General features: G+C 35.9%; 1 protein-coding gene across 1 annotated transcript; it reads left to right on the top strand.

The window, feature by feature from the left end:
- Positions 1-4074: 4074 nt before the first annotated feature.
- Positions 4075-9814, top strand: LOC112139325 (GTPase IMAP family member 8-like). Its single transcript, XM_036211076.1, has 7 exons — positions 4075-4123; positions 4399-4462; positions 5457-6158; positions 6461-7183; positions 7267-7400; positions 7477-8143; positions 8217-9814. Exons 2-7 carry the CDS (start codon positions 4438-4440, stop codon positions 8399-8401), a joined length of 2436 nt encoding a protein of 811 aa, XP_036066969.1. The 5' UTR covers positions 4075-4123; positions 4399-4437; the 3' UTR covers positions 8402-9814.
- The last annotated feature ends 2744 nt before the right edge of the window (positions 9815-12558 follow it).

Here is a 12558-nt window from a genome sequence, read left to right as displayed (position 1 = left end):
AACGTTCTTGGGTGCCCCGCTCCTTCATTTTGGACCCTGCTCTTACAACTGACTTTTATGCTGGCCGTTCCGCTGAGTCTGGTCGCCCGCCGGGTGGCGTGCCTTGAGGGGGGGGCACTGTTATGGGTGGCGTGGGGCAGGAGGCGTGGCCGTTCTCTAACTGGTGATGCTGCACACCTGCTCCCAATTTAAGCACCTTTAAAAGCCTCTTCCTGGCTCCTCCAACCTGCCAGGTTATTTCCCTTCCATGTGGCCTCCTAGTTCCAGTAGCAGCTGTTCCTGGTCAAGCCTCTTGTCTCCACTGCCAGCCTGCTCCTTAGTTTGTTTCCTTTTGTCAATATAATAAACCTTCACTGATCAACATCCAGTCTGGCTCTGCTCTGGGATCTGTCTACACACCCTGACACTTCAGCCAGAGAGCCACCATGGAGAGATAAAAGAGCCACATGTGGCTCTGGAGCCGCAGGTTGCAGACCCCTGATGTGGTTGGTAGATGATCACAGAACTCTTTAGCACCACTAGAGGTCATTGTACTCTGATCAATCAAATTGAAGATTAAACTCACAAAACATGTAAATGTTCTTTTAGCCTTCAATATATTGAAATGATTCTTAAGCTATGAATTCTTATTCATTGTTTATTTAGATGATTAAATGATACCAACAGAACAGACTCGGTTTTTTTTATCAATCTTTAATTAATGCAAGTATATGCAACAAACTCGGGACTTCGATGAATACCATTTTTAAGTTTCAGTTTGTCACAAAAACAATCTTTCTTTTAGTCTTTCAAAGTGCTGAGGGTGTTTTTTTTTGTACAGAAGTTCTTTGTTCTCAGCTGCAGAAACTGAAACAGCACGAGTATGACTCAGACAGCGCTGGTAAATAATCATCACTTTAGAAGAGTTAAACATTTATGAACAATCTATAGAATATATGATCATGAAAAAATTGGTTTGTTAATTCTGATTACTTTTTAAAATAGTGTGTCAAGATTTAAAAAAAAATCTGCAGTTGTGACTCAATGGTCTTTAAAAAAAATAGCCAAAGCGTGATCAGGAATTGATTAATTCAATTCAAGTATTCATTACATTTTTAATATGTCTCCGTAAAGATTTTTCATCAGTAGGCATGCTTCAGTTTGTCATGCATTTTTTTGTAAAATAAATCAGAGATTATCCAAACCTTCCTATAAAACCCATCAGAAATTTTAACTGTTTGATTTCATTGCAGTAAAACTGTCCTCACATTTAAGACAGTCCGGTGTGAGGTTTAAACCGCTAAAAAAATTACTGGATTTCAACTGCAGACTCACTACTGTCTCTAAAAAAAGACAAACAAGTTGTGTATTTTTTCCATGTTCTTTAATTTGTCTCTTTAAAATTAAAAACATCTGAATTTCATTCTACCACCTCCAAAGGCACAGTCATACTTATAGCAGACCAAATTCATCAAACACTGCCACTGAACATCTTAGTTTTTCTCAGTGTGTTGTGTACAGAGTAACAATGCACTATAAAAATCACTAAACATTTTTACTGGGTAAACCGTTCTGTTGATCATGAAGAACTGAGGGACTCGGTAGAAAGGATGGAGTGCTGGTTTGAAGCTTGTTGATGAGACTTGTTGAAAACATGCTGTCACTCATATTTCAAACGATGGGCCGTCTTTTCCAAATCACTCCCTTTGTTTTCACTTCACATCAAACAAATTCAATAAATTAAAGAAGCCTCCACTTGGCGGGCAGCTCCAGTGACTCCTCCCCCAGCCAGGCCCAGTCAGATGGAAGGAACAGCTCCGAGCATCCAAATACATCATCAGAAGAACTCAGAGAGAATGAACAGGGAGGACAAAAAAAAGAACAGTAGATGAGAAATAAAATGATCACAGAGCACCTCTGAGTGTATCACAGTATGATAGTCACCAGTTATATGCATTATATTTTTAAAATAAATTCCGTTTTTTCATAGTATTCAATTTTTATTTTATTTTGAGAGGTTCACTTTTTTCCTTAACAAAGGAATAGAGGTAAAGAAGGTTTCATGTGGTTATAGTTACATTTATGTATATGGAATTTGGCTAAAAGAAAAAATAAGTGGAGCAAATAGACCTCGTTGTTTTCCATTTCTTCAGAAAAAAAAATCCCAAAATATTACGCTTATAACAAAAGAAATATCAAAGGATGTTTGTAAGTTTAGTGAACCAGTCCACAATGTTATGGATACGAACAGGTCCAAAATAAATATGTAGCGGTTTCTGGACGACTTTATGACAAAGGAACAGCTGTGTCAATATTCTTTTGAAATCTAAGGAAGATCAAACATTTAGCGGGATAATATCTATATAATAATTAATAATACATTTATTTTATCTTAGTTGAAAAAATATTATTATATCCAAATTTTTACCAAAGTAAGTTAGAGATTATGCTGTCCCAAAAAGAAATATGTGGATAAGAGACAGTTTCAAAAGTCAAGAAACAGGATGAAGCTGCCTGTGGAGGACAGTGCAATCTAGGAGATCCAGAACTAATCTGATGTTATTTAGTTTATGTAAATTTTTCATAAATCTAGACTGTGTTTCATTGGTGATCGAAGGTAAAATGTCTTTAATTCTGCTGACAAAAACAGAGAATCTTAAAAATCTTTATTAAAAAGTCTTTTGTGACTCCAGTCATCAAGAGATAGAAGATTCTCTTTGGGTTTAGGTAATAAAGAAATACGGCATAGAAGAAGAGAGGGATTTATTATTGAGGACTGTGTGTGGACTCGCAGTTTACTGATCAAGAAAGATCCAGGCGGGTGTCCTTTAGAGGATAAACGGTCACAGTGTGTGAACCCGCCAAACAGGTTTCCCAACACTAACGTGCGGAAAAAGTTTTTGTAAAGGACAAGTTCCTTGTTCCCAACGGGTTTTTCTGATCACGAGCCGTTTTTGCCACTTTAATGGAACAATTTTATTCAAATTATTGTAAGTTTTTCCTTTGTTTTGTGTTTTTATATTGTGGGAAAAGCATTCCATGAGAACACTTGGATTTGGATGTGGAAAAAAATTTGTTCTGTTTTTACTTTCATTTTAAATTGACTACAGATTGATTTTGCTGGATCAAACTAAATATATGGTGAACAAATCTGCAGCTCCAGTTGACGGTAAGTGAACTTTAATTGGTTAAACAAGATTTAGAGAAAGACTAGAAATTCATAATACAAAGGAATAATTTACAGTCTGCAGGAATATAATTCCTTATAGAAACTCCTTCACAAGAGACATACAGACACCAAAGAGAAGCTTCTCCAAAACACCAGATCATTACTAATATAAGAAAACCAGATCCACTCATCAACGCCTTTGTCTTCCTCTACCACAACAATGGACTCACCAGTGATACTTTTGTAATAGATATAGAGCAAGATTCTAAAGGGAACATGGAGATCTGAGGCTTAAACAGATCATGCTGTTAAGGTTATAATTTTTCCCTGGAAAATCGTTTTATTCTTAAGTATTTTTAAATCAACAAACACATATTTGGGTAATTGTGAGCAGGGAGAACCAAAAGTTCCTTTTGTGTTTCACAGTTCTAATCCAGTTAAATGACATTACAACACCATTGTATACGGTGATGTGAAGTATTTTCCTAGTACATGTGTCACAATAAAAAGAGTTGGAAAATGAGAATGTGAATTTTATTTCATGATTAACATTTTTAGGTGCTTTTCAAATATATATATTTAAAAACATTTCAACTTTTGTTGCAACTTTTCAGAAAAGCCGCCACAACATCAGGTGCTTTAGGCTGCAACAATCAAAAAAATGTGCCGCAAAATCTGAGGGTCTGAGTAGTACTTTATGAAGTAGACGTACAAAGTAGGACAGTACTATCAAGGAGTTGTGCTCTACTAACAATAGTAACAGTTCAGAATCAGGAAAAGAGAAAGATATAATTTTTAATTTTTTTCTTCAATAGATCCTAACAGTTTTACAGTACCTATCAATTATTAACGGAGAACTAAAACTCATTGACGGAACAACAGAAATGCAAACGGGGGCTCACCTGAGAGCATTCAGACAGTAAAGGAGAAGTTCCTCTTCATAACACTTCATCTTTCATTCATACGCCCTTCAAGGTGATTTATATTGTATGACCTAAGGAAGAGTTGATTTCAAAATTTAGAAAAAAAAAAGCTTTGGGCTTAAAATCCTCACTAAACAAAAAGATCTTTTTCCCACCTGGTTTGTCTTCTTACATGAACCTTTTCTAACTTCTATGGAAAACTCAAAATTTGAATCCAACTTTTTGCAAGTTTTTTCTTCTCTTTTTATGTTGTGTTAAGAATATTCTGTGAGAACATTTGTAAATGTGTGGGAAGAAACTAAATGGTTGCCTTTACTTTCGATTCAGACTTGTTTCAGGTGGATTTCACTGGATCAAGTTAAAGTTATGGCTGACACAGCTCTGCAGTCTGGTGAGTGACGTTTACACAATCATGGAGATTCATGAAAAGCGTTATATAAATGATTAGTTATTACTTTGGAATGATTTATAAATGTCTGATAAACTGTCAGTAGATACATGCACTTTATAAAATCAGGATTAGTGTTTACTTCAATGTCCTTTTCTTCTAAACTGAATTGGCATATTATGATTCTAACACTTGTAGTAAATGTTCAGGTGAATAATTTAATGTCTTCAGAGGAACTCTTTGGAAAACATTCTAAAGAAATGTTTAGCAATTCTAAAAGATTGATAATCTTCATAGCCTCCATTTTCTTTCTCAGAATCCTTGTAAATTATTGTGTTCTCATTAAATTTGTATTAATGAAGATGTATATATAAACTTTAAAATAAAATAAATTATTAAATAAAACCAAAAGGTTTATTAGAAAAAAGTATAGAATAAATCTCTTTGCTATACTGAAAAAGTGATTTGAAAAATAATTGAACGATGACTTTTTCATCCACTTCTTGTTTGATTTGAATTCCTCCAGAAGCTTGAAGTACAATTTATGTTTTTTGGATCCAACTACATGAAATTATGTTTTTGATTCGATTCCAACAACTAAAATATTGAATGTCAGTTTTGTCTATGGTTTTCTGAGATCACATCTATTGTTTGCTACGCCCTAAAATACTGTTTGAGTGTCTTATCCTTTTCGGGGTCGCCACAGCGTAACAGCACCCACTGTTTCGCATCAGTGATTTTTACACCAGATGCCCTTCCTGACACAACCCTGTACTTGAGAGGCAAAGGACAGCAGCGTCAAGGGTCTTGACTAAGGACCCAACCTGGGTGGGGATCAGTGGACAACCCTGGGAATCAAACCCAGGGCCCCTGCATATCAGCCCTTCACCTAGCCCACTGAGCCACCCAGCTGCCCATATAAAGAAACTTAATATTTAAACAAAATAGTTATTACTTTAAAACTTGATTTAGTCTTTTTTTTCCTTCTATCTTTTAGGGAAAGGTGGTTCCTGTCCAGAGTTAAGGATTGTTGTAATTGGTGGAAGAAGTAAAAATTCTACTGGAAACTTGATACTCGGTCAAAATGTTTTTGACACCAGCAATAGAACTGCTCAAAGTACAGCGAGACAGAGAGAGGTTCACGGCAGACTAGTGACTGTGGTTGATACTCCAGGATGGTTGTGGGGATATCCACGAGAAAACACTCCAGAACTGGACCAGATAGAAATCCAGAACAGTGTCCATCTTTGTCCTCCAGGTCCTCACGCCTTTCTTCTGCTCATTTGTGTTGAGTTTAGTTTTCCTTCGATGGTCCAATCATCTCTAAAAGAACACTTGGAACTTTTTAATGCAGATGTGCTCAGACACACAATTGTGCTGTTCACTGCATTTTCCCCACATAAAGAGGAAAACATTCAAAGTTTTATAGAAGATTACCCATCAGTTCAGCAGATTCTTCAACTATGTGGAAACAGAAAACATTTTCTTCATATCAGTGACAGCGCTGACAGAACCCAAGTCTTGGAGCTGTTCAGGAAAATTGAAGAACTGGTTACAAATAACCTCAACAATCCTTACTCAGTGGATGAAACTCAAGGAATCATTTTGACACAAGAACTTCAAGGTTTTGTAGAAAATGCATCAAGAAGACGCAACAAAGTGCAGAAAAAAAGACAGAAACTCAGAGCTCTGATTGAAGGTATGTTACAAACTTCTTAATTAAAAAAAAGCAATAACACTGTTTTGTCAATAGTAGGTCCACATTATTTATGCAGACAAAAAGCATTTCATGTGCAAAAAACACCCCCAAAAAAAGATCAAATATTTTCTTCTTCTTTTCCTTTCGGCTTTTCCCTTCAGAAATCGCCACAGCGAAACAGCTTCCTCCATTATTTTATAAATATTTTTTAATTTCATAAAATTTTCAGATATGGCTTTTAATGATTCACATGAGGTTGCTAATGATTTATTTATTTATTTATTTTATTTCCATACCTGCAGGTATCAAGAACCCCCCTGATCATTTAAAGTTGGTCATAGTTGGTCCTCAGTGGTCGGGCAAGAGTTCAGCTGGAAATATTATTATAGGAAAAGATGCATTTGAAGTGAATAAAAACTGGGATGGTCCAAGAACAGCACAATGTGAAATAGATCACGGTGTGTTTGCAGAAAGACGACTTACAATTGTAGATTCTCCAGGCTGGATTTACAACCACACCCTTCAGGACACCAGTGAGATGGACAAACTAGAAATAGAGAATAGTTTGTATATGTGTCCTCCAGGACCACATGCAGTTCTCCTTGTTATTGTTCTTGGAACTGCAGTTAATTCAACGTACCAGAGATCAGTTCAGGATCACATGAGTCTGTTTGGAGATGATGTTTGGAAGCACACAATCATTCTGTTTACAAGAGGAGACTGGCTTGGAGTGAAGACTGTAGAGGAGAGGATAGAGAGTGATGAAGGGCTAAAGTGGCTGGTGAACAAATGTGAGAACAGATATCATGTCCTGAACAACCTGGAGCCCAATAATAGAGAACAAGTAAAGGTTCTCCTGGAGAAGATTGAGGAGATGTGGGCAGAAAATGATGATCCTTATTATGAAGTCGACCAGAGAAGAGCAGCAGAAATGGAGACTCTGAGAGAGGATGCAGACAAAAGAGCCAAAAAGATGAAGAAGATCATTGAAAGACAGTCAAGAGTACTGAAAGAAATCTTTAAAGGTGAAGTAAAATCATGAGTCTTCATTGATACATTTAAAGAATATTTAAAGTTTGTGATTAAATGTATTTTCTGTTTCTTACAGAGGAGAGACAGTCACTCAGTGAGATCAGAGTTGTTCTGTTGGGTCAGAAAGGATCAGGAAAAAGTACTGCAGGAAATCGGATTCTGTTCATGGAAAAATTTCAAGAATCATTAGACACAGCTTGTATTAAGAAGGTATTTGATTGTTTTAATTTTTAGAGCTTTAACAATCCCAAAGGTGTTTTAATGTTAATTGTATTTGTCTATGCAGGACAATGAAGATCAAAGAGTTTCTGTGAAACATCGAGGAGATTTTGATGGAGTTAAAGTCTCAGTTGTTGAGGCTCCAGGCTGGTACAAAGACACAAAAGCTCCTGACTGGCTCAAACATGAAGTTCATCGTAGTGTTTCCATGTGTGATCCGGGGCCTCACGCTTTTCTCCTGGTTGTTCCTGTTTGTAAATCATTCACTCAAAATGATCTCAGAGAATTTGTTGAGCTCCTGAAGCCCTTCACTGAGAAAGTGTGGGCACACTGCATGGTTCTGTTCACATTGGGAGAATGGCTCGGTAAACACTCAATAGAGGATCACATTGTCAGAGAAGGAAAAGCTATTCAGGAGTTGTTGGTAAAGTGTGATAACAGATACCATGTTTTCTGCTTGGAAGATTCTGATATTCCAGTCAAAGATCTGCTCCAAAAAGTTATTGACATCTCAACACGAAACAGGGGATGTTTCTCACATGAAGACAAACAAATAAAGCCAAGTTTTTTATCCCAGCAAAATAAACAGCCAATGGTGGCAGAAGAGGAGTGGAAGAAGAGAGAACAGATGCTGATTGACAGAATGATGAGAGTTTTTGCGGATGAACCAGATGAAACAGGAATACAACCTGTGAAGGTGGCACAAAGCATGGATGATTTTGTTATTCCTGACAGTGAGTTTAATTTTGTTAAATAAATATATTGAGAATGAGCTCTGCAGTTTGTGACAGCATTTATCTCTTTCAGTGAGTGGAGACGCTATGTCTGAATATGGGAGCATCTCAGGACTTCGAAGAGGACACAGAAATGTTTCTGAATGGTTGAAACAACGTACCAGATTCTCTGATGTTACCTCTGGGATCTACAACGCTTCTTCAACAGCAAGTTGTGTGGAGGAGTTTGATGAATATCCTACATTGGAACAAGATTAGCTGAACATCGATCCACTTCCAGAAAAGAAAGAAATCACTGCAACTTTCAGAGCTTTTCTAAACACGACAAATATTCAGTGCAGACATTCATTTTAAACCACACAGACACAGAACTGAAACTAAAATACAGAACAGAGGAAACTTAAAAATGATAAGGATGTTGGTTTCTTACATTCATTTGATACAACTACTACAGATTTACTTTTTTAAAACACTTATCATTAGTCTTTTAACACCTTTTTAAATAGCTAAACATCTTTTTTATATTTAATATTTGTTTTCTTTTGGTCTTTGATTTTTTTTAACCATATATTTAAGTGGTAACTTTCTGTTGTAGAATATTCCTCACGTTTTTTTCTTTTTTTATATTTAATTTTTTCTTGGAAAGTTAGATTACATTATAATTTATTGTGCACGCTTGTCCACATCTTATGTCGTACCATGCCGATCATTACAATAAGAGAAAAAAACCCATAAAATAATTAATAAAACAAACTAAACACACACACAAAAAATTTGAAATGTGAATCGAACATTGAAAAATATAATCGAAAGTAAAGCTAACCAAACAAGGCTCATATAGGGGCCACATAAAGACTAGCATTAAAGTTTAAAGACTGCACAATCCAAAAGTTAGTTTATAAAGTTAAAATCTGACCAGGTTGGTTTGGAATATTCTGTCCATTTTGACCATACTTGATTGAATTGATCTGTCCGTATTTGTATTGAAAATGAGAGTTTCTCCATCGTGTAAATACTATTGATAATTGTGATCCACGCCTTTATTGTTGGTGGTTCCCTGTTGATCCATCTTTTAGTAATTGCTTTTTTACTCGCTGCCAGCAGGATGTATACAAGTTTTACTGTCTGATAGGCTAAGACCTTCATGAGTCCAGTTACAAAGAAAATGGGAAATCAATCATAAACACATTCTTTAGGTGTTTGTAAATTTCTCACCAATAATTTTGAATAACTGAACAGCTCTAAAATACATAAAAATGATCTGCTCCACTGCTTCCACATCACCAACATTCATCTACATTATTTTGATGTTTCTTCTGTACAGGGGTGATAAAAAATCTTGTGACATTTTTCCAGCAGAATTCACACCATGAGTTTGAACAGGTGGTGGTCCACTGCACATGGCATATCCTTTCCCAACTTTCTTGAGTGATTGATAAACTTCCTTCTTTTTCCCATTTTTTCTTTATGTAACATGTGTTATGCCTTCCACTCTGTATCATGCCATTGTATAGCTTAGAAATGATTTTGGTTGGTGATTTTGTTTTTATTAATGACATAAATATTTGTTTAAAAAAAACATGGTCTTCTATAAGAATTTTAGTGTTATGGTTGAAGTAGTGCCTGAGTTGTAAATACCTGAAAAAGTCCACTTGGTCAAGATTGTGTTTTTCCTTAAGAGTGTCAAAAGCAAGAAGTGCCTCCTTGTGGACAAATGAGTATTAGACTGTCAACCGCTTACTGATCCAGTTCTGGAATCTATTGTCTTGTCTGTTTGGAATAAATTCAAAATCTTAAACACACCGTGTTAATATCTTTGAATAATCCTCTGGATGAAAGTTTTTCTCTGTTTTTCTTCTTTCTCTGATCCACTGACTAAGTGGTTCAATACATAAAGTAAAGAGGATTAGAGATACAGCATCCCTGTCTTGCTCCTCTTTCTAAAAGAAAAGATTCTGTGAGATCTCCATTTATCTTAAATCTTTCTATAGGTTTTTATACAGTCCAGAGATTATTTTGATTATGCATTTATGAAAACCAAATTTATCAAGCACTTTATAGAGGAAGGACCATCTCACTGAATCAAATGCTTTTTCTGCATCCAAACTTATCACTAGACTCTCCAATTTTTGTAGTGAAATCTGTTCCAGAATGTGTAGAACTCTTCTAATGTTGTCTTGTGTTTACCTTTGTTTAATAAATCCTGTCTGGTCCTGGTGGATTAAATTTGGTAAAACTGTTTCTAATCTTTTTGATATGATAGAAGTGAAGAGTTTGTAGTCTATATTTAACACACTAATTTGGCGATAGCTGCTACATTCTACTCGGTCCTTTCCCTGTTTTAGGATGACAGAGATAATAGCTTCATTCCATGAAGGAGGAGTTGTTTTCTCTTCCATAACCCAGTTAAAAGTTTTCAATAATGGGGTGGTTATATAGTTTTGCATTGTTTTGTACCATTCTGGACCAAACCCATCTACTCCTGCCATGTTTCCATTTTTTAACCTTTTAATTGCTTGCAGAATTTCTTCTTTTGTTATAGCAGAAAGAAGAGGCTTATTTTGTTTGTCAGTGATGACGGTAGATCTAATTTTGGAAGAAAGTGTCTATTTCTTGTTGATTATCAATGAAAGGTTGGGAATATAGGGTTTTATAGTAGGTTACAAAAACTTTCCGATCTTGTTCTATTTTATTATTTAGAGGATTCTTTTTAAATTTATGGTTCTTTCTGCTTGTTGTTTTCTCAGTTTATAGAAAAGAAGTTTTAATGATTTTCCTCCACCATCATAATATTGCTGTTTATTCAAAATAATAAATTGCAGCTGAATTTATTTAATCAATTTCTTCTTTCAGTTTTGATATTTTGACTTTAGAATCTTCTTTTAAACGTATTGAGTTTTCTTGTTGTAGCTTAAGTAGTTTAGTTTCTAAGTTTTGAAGTGTCTGTTGGTTTAGTTTTTTATGCCTTGCTGAAATACTAATTATTTTGCCTCTGAACACTGCTTTCATTGCATCCCATACATTACTGGAGAGACTTTGTTGTTGTCGTTAAATTCTAGGAATGCATTTTTTTCTTTTACAATCGTCTCTTTAATATTTGAGTCATTTAAAATGTTTGTGTTTAATCTCCAGAGGGTATGTCTGTTCTCCTATGAGAAGATTCATGTTAACCAGGTTATGATCAGACAAACTATTGTCCTCGACTATACAACTTTTGATCCTAAAAATGTCCTTTTTAAACATGAAAATGTAATCAAGTCAGGAGTATATCTTGTGAGTATGGGAGAAGTGAGTATATTCTTTTTTAGTTGGATTCATGTTCCTCCATACATCTACTATTCCTAGCTCCTCCATGAGCTGCACAGTTCTTGTCCTAATTTTCTAGTGTTCCCTTTTCCATTTGAAGAGTCCAGAGATGCATTTAAAGTAATATTAAAGTCACCCCCACACACTAAGATTCCTTGACTTTTTGTTGTCATCAATTCTATGATTCATTTGTAGAGAGACCAGTCAATCCCAGGTGGAATGAAAACATTCAAAACACTGATAAGAGTTTCTTCAATCTTCCTGTTTATTATTACAAATCTACCTTCTTTATCTTTATACTCAGATATATCTTTGTAGTTTAGAGCCCCTGAAACCAGAATGCCCCCTCCTCTCTGCCTCCCAGAGCTATAGAAGGAATAAAACACATGTTTAAACCCCATTTCGTTAAATTTTGAATGTTCCTTATCAGATATGTGTGTTTCTTGTAATAAAACAGTATGGGCTTTATCTCTTTTTATAGGACTATGTAAACCATTTATATTAATAGTTACCAAATTCACAGAGCTGCTATTTATTCATGTTATTGTTTCCTGTCTTTCTTTTAAAGTCCAGAGTCCTCTTTTTGTTGTTCCACATAAATCCTCTCTTCTCCCATGCTTTTCGAATAATGACTTCTTTCTGTTTGAAACTTAAAAGTTTTAGCACAATTTAACGTGGGGCAGCATTGCATGGAGGAGGGGGGCCCAAAGATCGGTGGGCCCATTCGATGTGAACGTCCATGTCCCCTAGCTCCGTGCGGAGCAACTTTTCCAAAAAAGAAATCGTAGAAGGCGTGTCTTGCTCCGTTCCCTCTGGCACGCTATAGATCCGCACATTTTCTCTTCTAGATTGGCTTTCCACCTCCATCAGCTTGTCTTCCAACTGTGTTTGTAATTTAACAAGTTCAGCCATCACCTCCTCTGTTTTAGATTATTTCTTCGCTTCCTCCAATCTGATATTTATTTTCGAAATGTCCTGTCTGATGGCCTCTAAATGTACATTGCTTTCTTTACGGAAGCTTTTCATCCATCCATCCATCCATCTTCTTGACCGCTGCTTCCCTTTCGGGGTCGCGGGGGTGCCGGAGCCTATCCCGGCTACTGAAGGGC

The sequence above is a fragment of the Oryzias melastigma genome, unplaced genomic scaffold (genome assembly GCF_002922805.2).
Source record: "Oryzias melastigma strain HK-1 unplaced genomic scaffold, ASM292280v2 sc00467, whole genome shotgun sequence".
NCBI classification, from domain to species: Eukaryota; Metazoa; Chordata; class Actinopteri; order Beloniformes; family Adrianichthyidae; genus Oryzias; species Oryzias melastigma.
Note: the sequence above shows the minus strand (reverse complement) of the source record. Positions and strands in the feature narration are given on the sequence as shown.

What these genes read in the sequence shown, in the direction of transcription:
- LOC112139325 (XM_036211076.1), top strand. Translation starts at nt 4,438, where the DNA reads ATGGCTGACACAGCTCTGCAGTCTG. An exon ending in ACTGAAAGAAATCTTTAAAG is followed by an intron (nt 7,184 to 7,266) that starts GTGAAGTAAAAT and finishes TGTTTCTTACAG; the next exon opens with AGGAGAGACAGTCACTCAGT. An exon ending in ACACAGCTTGTATTAAGAAG is followed by an intron (nt 7,401 to 7,476) that starts GTATTTGATTGT and finishes TTGTCTATGCAG; the next exon opens with GACAATGAAGATCAAAGAGT.